This window comes from Phalaenopsis equestris, unplaced genomic scaffold (genome assembly GCF_001263595.1).
Source record: "Phalaenopsis equestris unplaced genomic scaffold, ASM126359v1 Scaffold000229, whole genome shotgun sequence".
Lineage (NCBI taxonomy): Eukaryota > Viridiplantae > Streptophyta > Magnoliopsida > Asparagales > Orchidaceae > Phalaenopsis > Phalaenopsis equestris.
Window position 1 is genome coordinate 361,713 of NW_018164671.1, and position 9,553 is coordinate 371,265.

The 9,553-nt window shown below is 34.8% G+C and overlaps 1 protein-coding gene across 2 annotated transcripts in view; it reads right to left on the reverse strand.

Annotated features, from left to right (window-relative positions):
- Positions 1-3,906: 3,906 nt before the first annotated feature.
- Positions 3,907-9,553, reverse strand: part of LOC110023732 (DDT domain-containing protein PTM-like) — a 22,326-nt gene continuing 16,679 nt past the window's right edge. For both annotated transcript variants that reach the window (XM_020723289.1, XM_020723288.1), the window contains exons 4-9: positions 6,919-7,201; positions 6,706-6,830; positions 6,159-6,619; positions 5,986-6,014; positions 5,383-5,877; positions 3,907-5,267 (exon numbers count right to left, since the gene is read on the reverse strand). In XM_020723289.1, coding sequence (XP_020578948.1) covers positions 4,306-5,267; positions 5,383-5,877; positions 5,986-6,014; positions 6,159-6,619; positions 6,706-6,830; positions 6,919-7,201 — 2,355 coding nt within the window. In that variant the 3' untranslated portion in view covers positions 3,907-4,305. The remainder of the gene's footprint in view (positions 5,268-5,382; positions 5,878-5,985; positions 6,015-6,158; positions 6,620-6,705; positions 6,831-6,918; positions 7,202-9,553) is intronic.

A 9,553-nucleotide genomic window follows, 5' to 3' on the forward strand; every position in this document is an offset into this window, starting at 1 on the left:
GCTCGTTAGGCTTAACGAACGAGCCGAACACGAGTTGTTCACGAACAACGAGCCGAACAAATTCTGTGCGAGTTCTACTCCAATTTTGTTTTCAAACCTTGCATGGCCACATCTGGCCTACCTAATTGAAAGAATCTGGAAGGTAAGGGACTTGTTTACTTTCAGAAGGTAGAGAGTCTTCAGAACTTGGCTATCTACATGAAGATTCTTATGACTGTTTTCAATCTCATGAGAATCTCGTTTCCAAGGTGCACCCATAAGCTTCAAGGATTCCTAGGTTTCATTTGCGATTACTGCGAATCTCCGTTGCGTTGCACAACACGCCGACACGTGGATTTTTTATTTTATTTTTTTGGGTGAAGGTGCATTTTTGAAGTTCCTTCAAAGCTTTTTCGCAAGAACGACGAATTTTTGCTGTTTTGTAACTCAAATGAACTTCTCCGTTCTTCCAACATTCACTAAACAGCAAAGCTCCTTCGAACGAAGCCTTAGGGTGCGTTTGAGGCAGTTTGTGTTTATTCAAATAAGTCGTTTATCTGGAAACGCGGACCGCGAGATTCGACCCGCATTCCACGTTTAATGTAAAAAACCAACTGCGTTTTTGGATAAGCTGCTCAAACGCAGTTTTCAAACGGTGAGACGACGTTTTCAAAACGTCGCCACAGCGGATAAGATGCCCCAAACAGAGCCTTAGTCACAATGGATTGTAGAAAATTGAGAGACCCTGAAGTGAAATAGAATGTATGACCCTAACTTTTTGTATTAGGAGACTTTCAGACACTACATCACTAGGATTACCAAGAAATTGAAGTAAGCCTCTTAAAATCTTTAAAAGATAAATTAAAAAAGGAAAACAAAGCACTATATTATTTCCGAAAGGCAGCTCTGGAAAACAATCTTACAGATTAGGGAACCAAAAGAAACAAAAGCCAGACAACTGGAACAGCACATGCAAATATCTAATATGGAAACAAAAAATGACTTTACAAATCATACTTAATGTAATTCCATAAACTAATTGTTTATAATGAGAGATTTAATCAGATTGCAGTTAACAGAAGATGGAATGAAGACAGCACACAACAGGCAAGAACCTTCAGGTTGCTATTTTTATTCATTGTCAGTTCAGTAAGGTTGTTACAAACGGGCAAAGTGAGACGAGCTACTCTCATCTACACACGAAATTCCCCAACAGTTTGCCAAAAATAGAATTTAATCCAACCAATTAAAGTTGAAATTTTATAGCATCTTTTATCATGCAATAGCATAGCAACCAGCAATCAAACAATTTTCTGTTCAAAAAGTGGGCGCGCCACAAAAGTCATATAATCTATTGTTTTGTTAACTTGATTGCTACAAGAACTTTAGAAAAAAATGCAACTTTGACTGAAATATCTGAATAATGTTAAGATCTTCCTTTTCCTTATGTGCTTATCTCTCCTGTCTGCCACTCTTTCCTTGAAGACAAGTTGCCATACCATCCCTTCCCTGTCAAGTTAGAATTGATTACCCTTCTCTATAATTCTTGTACAAGCTTTCTTCACTTTTTAGCCTTTTGTTGCCAGGTGATCCATTTGTAGACTAAATAACCAAAAGACTTGTTATAAAGTGTTACAAGTCACAGAAAAAAATTAGAAGTTCAACCAAGACAATAGTGTTAAAAGTGCAGAGAAAATATACTTCACAGTAAAAGAAAAGCAGATTGCATTACTCAGACAACTGAGAATATATGAAGAATGTTTTGGAGAAGCAAAACATACATTACAGTTTATGAAGAATCCAGAGGCACACTTTTCGAACATGGATGATGTCTAGAAATAGGGCTTTGGTGCATGAAGGCATGGCTCTGATATCAACAGATGAAAAGTTGATGAGAGGGCATTTGTGCAAAAAACTGGAAAGCATAGAGAATATATAGGGGAATAGAAATAGCCCTGAGCCAATTTCATTCATGAATCAGGTTAATAAGAAATTATAAATTATACTATCCATTTAATCATTTATTAGCCATTAGAAAATAATATACTTGAAACAAACTGATATAGAAAAATACAGAATATAAGACTAAAATATGGTGGATGATAAGATGATAGTTCAAAACATATGTGCATTGTTGAATAACAGCGCCATAAAAATACATTCGAGTGTTCCATATGTATATTGTGGCCACCTAATTTCATTGTCCATCATCCACCGTTTCCAAAAAAAATGTTCCATTATGATCACAAAAATTGCATCCTTATTTGTCATGCCAGTGATCAGGCTAAAAAATAAATCAGTCGCAGACAAATAATTGTTATAGCTGTAAAATGCAAAGTTTTGTCCAGGAAACTAGTAACATTTTGAGAATCTCAAAATTGAAAATGGAAAAAAAAAACTACTGCCATACCAATAAATCTACGTTTCATCAGGAGTGATCATAAATTTGATAGGTCTTTGGAAATCATTACGGGTTTCAGTTTTGTCACGTCTCGTACTTGACAAAATATAACTCGAGGAAGGTACTCCATTCCAAAACAGTTCATTAGTCTTATCATCTCAAGTTTCCTCTAGAGCTGATCAGTATAATTGAACACTTTCTTTAGAAAAATAAGATGTTCAATCATTTTATATAGCATCTAGTTAATGGTGTTCAAAGAGATAGACTTCATTTGTAAAGCAATTGATTTTGGTACTTGAATGTAGTAACTGAATCACTTTCACAGATGGATGGAATGAAATAAATGAGAACAGTAGCTTTGCCCAAGTCAATCTATATCATTAAACAAACCTTATTTTAGAGCAATTTGACAATTTCTAAATGTCGGATGAGGATTCTTACAGACAAGTTGACGGCTTTAAGAGATTGCATTCTTCCAGATCGTCATTAGAAGACATACAACTGCAACTGTATGGTAATGTAAGTAATATTTCCCTCCCCAATAAAGAAATAATGATAATGCAAATCAATAATATCAATGGACATCATCTTTAATATTTATAATGTTCTCTTAAAATAAAAAATTAAGATTTAGATTTTTTTTAGAAGCTACAATATTTTTTCTTTCTTATTTGTTTTCATGTTATAAGATTCAATGTTTCTGGTTATGTAGCTATAACTATTGACAACAAATTTCAATGAAAAGTTATTCTATTTTGTGCATGAGATCTTTTCCCCTCTTCATTCCCCTTTCTCTTAACATGCTCAAAATGGACAAACTCTGTATACTCACACAAGTAAAGAAATTAAAAAAAAAAAAAACAGAACAACTCAAGTCCAAAGTGTTTCACATGCACAATACCACTAAAATGGCGCATATAAAAATGTCAATTACAGAATGAAAAATCGCACTCACTTGCTTATCAGACTTCAAGTCTAGCCAATTCTGTCATCATGGTCAAAAGTCCTGTGCAACTCAACAACAAAAATAAGGGTTAGTAGCAATTCTATAGACCAAAAAAAAAAAAAAAAAAATATTCAGGCATACACATAATCGTTACTTTTTGAGTACATATTTTAAGATTCAACTAGTTTGAATTATTTACAAATAGTAGATATCACTTACCACAGAAATGATGAAAAGTTGTTACAGTCTATTTTTGCATACAACGATAGTCAGATGCAAACCAAATACTCATTAGGAATATGAATCATCAATTCAGATTCGAACTAATTGTACAAGAAAATATCATTTTGCCAGATGTGATTACTGCATGAAATGAAGGTTACGATGAAAGCTCTGCTGCGAAAAAGCTAAATGATATTTTTCAGAAGGGGAAAAAAAATTTAACAAAATTTCACAGTAATCTTATGCAAAAAGAATTAAGCCCAACTCTTATCAAGCTGGATGGATAAAAGATACAAACACAACTTGTAGTTCCAAAATAAAGAAGCAAAACAAATTAGATGGAGATAGATTACAACAACTTAAATCCATAAAAAATCTACTCCAGAAAACAAAAACTCGTCAAAATTTAATAGCTGCCTCATATGTCTTTGCTCAATAGAACATCCAACATTTGTGGTACAACAGCCAAAGCAACCATATTGTTAGGTTGCCAATCTATAGAACTTCAATATTTACAAGTAAACACAATAAATAAAGATTTTGAAGAAGCCTAGTAGCAATTTCTTCTGCTTTGGCACAAATCAATCCAGATATATTTTTTCCAATATGTGCAGACTTAACCTCATCGTTAGTAATGCTTTCGACCAGGGCCATCGGAAATGAAGTTCAGTTTGACAGAATATCTGTCTCTCATGTCAAAATCAGAATATATATAGTTTTCCCAATCTCAAAAAGCAAGTTAACAACATACTTCAGATTATCTCCATTCCCGACAGTTTCCACATCTCCATTTGGAGCCAGTTGAAATCTCAATAACCTCCTCAACCCAAGGAGAGCAATGAGAATGTATACAGAGCCCACAAATCTCACAGATGAGATCTGGAGAGGGGATACAAAGTTTGCATTTTTCGCATTCAAACTCATCAAAAATAAATTCCTCTTTCACCGTAATTTCATTCTTCACAGATAAATTATGGCATGTCCTATCAGAGTAAGTGGTTCCATAATCACTCAAGGTGACGGGGACATCTTGTGGCTCCATCATATCTCCAGTCATGTCATCCGCAGATGCCAAAAGCTCAGTAAAAGAGAAGTAGGTTTGAGGTTCAAATTCCATGTTCTTTGCTGCTTCAAGTTCTTGATCAGGTAAATGCCCTTCTTTGCATTCATTCTTGAAATCTATGTTGCCACGTCCATATATTTCAATGCTATCCCATTCTGATGAGCCAGGAATGTTCCATGAATCACTCATGGTGTTTTGTGCTGGAATATTCTGCAGGCTTTGAGAAGTTTCATGCATTGAGAATCCAATTTGACCTGCATACCATTCATCAAAATCCTCCAGCTTAACCTGAGATTTTATAAACACCTTTTGCTGGTCTTTTAATGTTTCTATGGATGCATCAAATTTATGTTCCATCTCAAGATTTGTCTCGTCAAGTGGCTCAACTTTTTCAATAGAATGGAGGGAAGGATCAAATTCTACCACACCAAAATTGTCAGTTTCAGAATTGGATATGGATGTTGATGGAGAGCCAGATTTAGTCACACCAATTTCTGCTGCACTATCATGTTTCAGTTGCTCCTCTAATTTTATGTAGCCGATTTCTGAATATGGACATTTAGGTGAAGACTTCCTTCGACACTTGCAACACTTGAACCCAACAACATCAAGGACTTTAGATTCATCAAGGAGCACAGCATCTGCATGACACCAATCTGCAAGAGGCAGGCAAAGGCACACAAATATAGATATAAAAAGGCATATATAAATACCTCAATGCAAAGAAAATTTTTTTTTGAAACAAACAATAACCACAAACATAGAACTTACTTTTGCATGTTCCACAGCACACATACATCAGGTTTGAATTGTATGGCATTTTGCATAAACAACAGATTGGACTTTTTGATGAATATGAACCTTCTTTAACTTTTAGTAAAATATTTTCCATCCTGAACTCTTTGCCTCCCTCAGGACCATGCTTCTTCCTCTTCCATACAATACCATGTGTAAGCCATGTTCCCCCTTTTCGTTTAGTTTTGCTTTTTGAGTTAGGAGTATGATTGGAAGACCTTGAATCTGAATTAACTTCCATCTTACTAACTGAGAGTGAGGTGACCGCCCTGGTCTGGATAATGCCATTCGTGAGAGGCATTGCCAGTTGCTGATAGTTTCCCAGCAAAGAAGATTTCATACTACAAGTCCTCCAAGAACTCTCATGTGTGGGCCCAATAGCAGAATAACATGACTTGCACATTTTAGAAAACATAGGATCATCGTCCTTTTTCGCAACTGAAGCCACTGAACAGTGCAGGTGACAATAATCTGAAATAAGGCAAACAAAAGAGTATTATGAACACCATCCTTAAATGCTCGTCAGACCTAAAAAATAAAAGTGAAGTGCATTGATGCAAACAATTGGTGATTTGATACCTTCGCAAGCCTTACACTTGACAGCATACCTTCAAATATAGTAGAAAACAATGTGTCAGAATAAAACAATCCAAAATTTAATAATTTTATCTTAGAATGAATATACTGCACAACTGTTTTTTTCTCAAAAACTAAATGATTTAGGCACTGCAGAAAAAAGATCATATAACTACCTCAAAAAAACAGCTTTTTGACAAAATGAACACTTCACTGGATTCTCACTTCTGCATGTAAGGTATGTGAAAACATCTCCCCAGTAAGGTTTCAGTGCTCTTCTATAGAATATTGCCATATTGTGTGCCGAGGACACAGCAAGAAGTACTTGGCATTTGCCAACCTTTTCCTCATACTCTTTTATCAAGTATAAAGGAAGATGACATTCAGAGAACCACAATTTCTCATTTCCACCCTGAGCTTTTTCAGATTCCACAACAGTCTTTGCTATGCGTGAAGGAATATGCTTTTGATCACCAAAATTGAGTGCATACAGTATTTTATCTTCCACAATCTTTTTATCAGATATAGATGTGTTTCTGAAAACGATGATATCATTTTCAGACCCTTTGATATCAATTGGAATCTGCTCCGGACGAGAAAATTCCTTCCAACGTATATGAGCATCAAGATACCTGACCTGATCACCACTTTTGAAAAAATGAATGGAGTAGCTTTACGGAAAGACAGAAAAGAAGTTTCATACTGGGAAAGAATGAAACTAACCTGAAGAGCAAGTTGTGATGTACATTTACTTGACTCTACAGCAGCTCTCCATGCAACCTGCCGACTTCTTCGACGATAAGCAGAGCATTCATGGTATGAGATGCCAGGAATTCTTCTTCTGCCAGCTGCATTAAACAAATGCATGGGCATAATTGATCTATATGCGACTAAGTGATAATGAGATACCTTAAAATACTAGTAAAAAATATTTACCCTGCCGAGCTGCTTTCTTAGCAAGTGAACTAGGAATTTTGGCAGTTTGAAATATGGCTTTTGAAAGCTCCCCTCCTCGCCACCACTGCAAATAATCACACGTATCATCAGAAGATGCAATCGGAAGTTCCGCTTGCCTTCTGCCTCGTTTTATACCACTTCCACGTTTTTTATTTCCTCCGATTCGGCAAAGCCCACTCGATGATTTGGGCATTTCAATCATATCATCCATAAACTTAGTCCATCCTCCTGAAAAGGCAATCCCACGAATATTCTCTTCAAGCTGCAATAAAATTTAAAACCATTGTAAAGCATTGTCATAAACTGCATCAGACTAAGACAAGGTAACATGCAAATTAGTAGATAACAAAACTACGAAAAATCTGGATTAATGAAAAGAAAAGATTAATATAAGTATTTACTCACAAACAAATTAGCAAAGTTAACAGACCCACCACAACTTAACCCGTTTGAGACGAAAAATAAGTAAAGGGTAGGCTGAAACATCACCCCCGAGTGCTGTGCTATAAGTTAACCAAACTGTGATGAAAGGAAAAGGTTAAATTGTAGGGCTATCAAAACGACTAATTGTTCACGAACAGCTCGTGCTCGACTTGTATGCTAAGTTAACGAGTCAAACACGAACAAAGATTTGTGTGTTCGTGTTCGGCTCGTTTTGGCTCAAAATACTACTCATCAATTATATATATATATATATATGAATGAGTAGTTTTCTTAAAATTTAATTGACTACAAGACTACAAAGATTTATACAACAACAACAAAGCCTTAATCCCACTACGTGGGGTTGGCTACATGAATTCTTTTTCTCCATTGCATCCTATTTAGTGTCATATTTTCATTTAGTTCTAATAATTAAGATCATTTCTTAAAAAATAAGCTCAAGTCTTTCTAGGTCGACCACTACCTTTCTTAACATAAGTCGAATCTAAAACATCTACTCTCCTAATCAGATCATCAGATGGTCGACGTTCAATATGACAATATGACCAAACCATCTAAGAATCAAAAATGAGTCTTTAATTTTGTCTGTTAGTGTGTAGCTACACCAACCCTTTCATGGATATATTCATTTCGCATTTAGTCTCTAAGTGTAAAGCCCCTCATCCACCTAATCATACTCATCTCGACAACACTTACCTTAGTAGTATGTTTCTCTTTCAAAGGCCAACATTCAACGCCATTGACCATTGCAGGTCTCACCACCATCTTATAAAATTTTCCTTTCAGTCTAAGCGGAACTTTTCTATCACACAAAATACCCGAAGCATTCCTCACATAGGAAGTGCAACATGAGGACTTTCCAGGAGGTCACCCATCCTAGTACTACTCTCGCCCAAGCACGCTTAACTTCAGAGCTCTGATGAAATCCGTTACACTGGTGATGGTATGGTCGTTAAAAATTATTAATTTAAAAAATAGAATAAAAATATATTAAATTATATTTTAATGATGTTTTAATATAAACAATAGAATTTAAATCTTACCCCAACCCTTAATATCCTTCGACTACGTGATTAGGGTTGTCAAATGACTCTTTGTTCGAGAACAAGTCGTGTTCGGCTCCTAAGCAAACGAGTCAAATACGAACACATTTTTTGTGTGCAAAATATAAGCAAGCCAAACAAGAACAGTAATATTTTTTAACGAACAGAGCGCGAGCTCAGCCTAGGCTCGCTCGTGTTCGGCTCGATTACACCCCTATTAATTTTTCATGTGAAATTTGAGAACTCTGAATTAGTTATAAGAAGAATAAATATTATTTGTTTAAAGAACTAAATGTAATGGAGAAACATCTAAAGCTAAAGGAGAACGTTTCAAGTTTTTGTATGTTAAAAAAATAATAAATAAATAGGTATGGTGTTGGGCTCAAAGTAAAGAGTTAAAGTTAAAGATATAATTGCCGAGGTTTGTAGAGTTGATGAAAGGAGGATTGCTATTAAAATAATTATCGGTGAGGAAATTATGAATGTAGTTATTCTTATGCTTCTCAAAATGGATCAAAAAATAATTTTTGAAGAGATGGAAAAACTACTACAATGTACACTCACTGAAGAAACGAAAGTAATTGGAGGTAATTTAAATGACCATATAAGTACTAATACAACATATACTTGCTGAAGAAATGATAGTTATCCGTGATAACTTAAATGACCATATAGGTTATAATAGGATGGATGTGAGAATTTTTGTTGGTTTAGAAAAAGAAGACAAAAACACAATGGATGAACCTAATGTTAAATTCACAGTAGCAATAACATTGCAATAATAAAAGTATGTTTTAAGAAATGAGAAAAAAATGTTGGGTTACTTCCAAATGTGAAGTTATCATATCACAAATAAAATTCTTGTTACAAATTTAATCCTTTGGGTGACTCAAACCTAATGTTTGGTATGAATTGTGATGGCTAGTTCAATTAAGAAAGTTGTCCTAGAAGTTTTAGAAGTCAATATCATATACAAACAAAAAGACCGAGAAGTGGAGTTAGGAAGTACAAAAAGGCTATTAAAAATGTACTCTTAACAAATACAAAATTTGAAATTATTAAGACTAGTAATTATTAGAAAAAATAAAAAACCTATGAGTCTTGCAACGATAGTGTTATATATATAT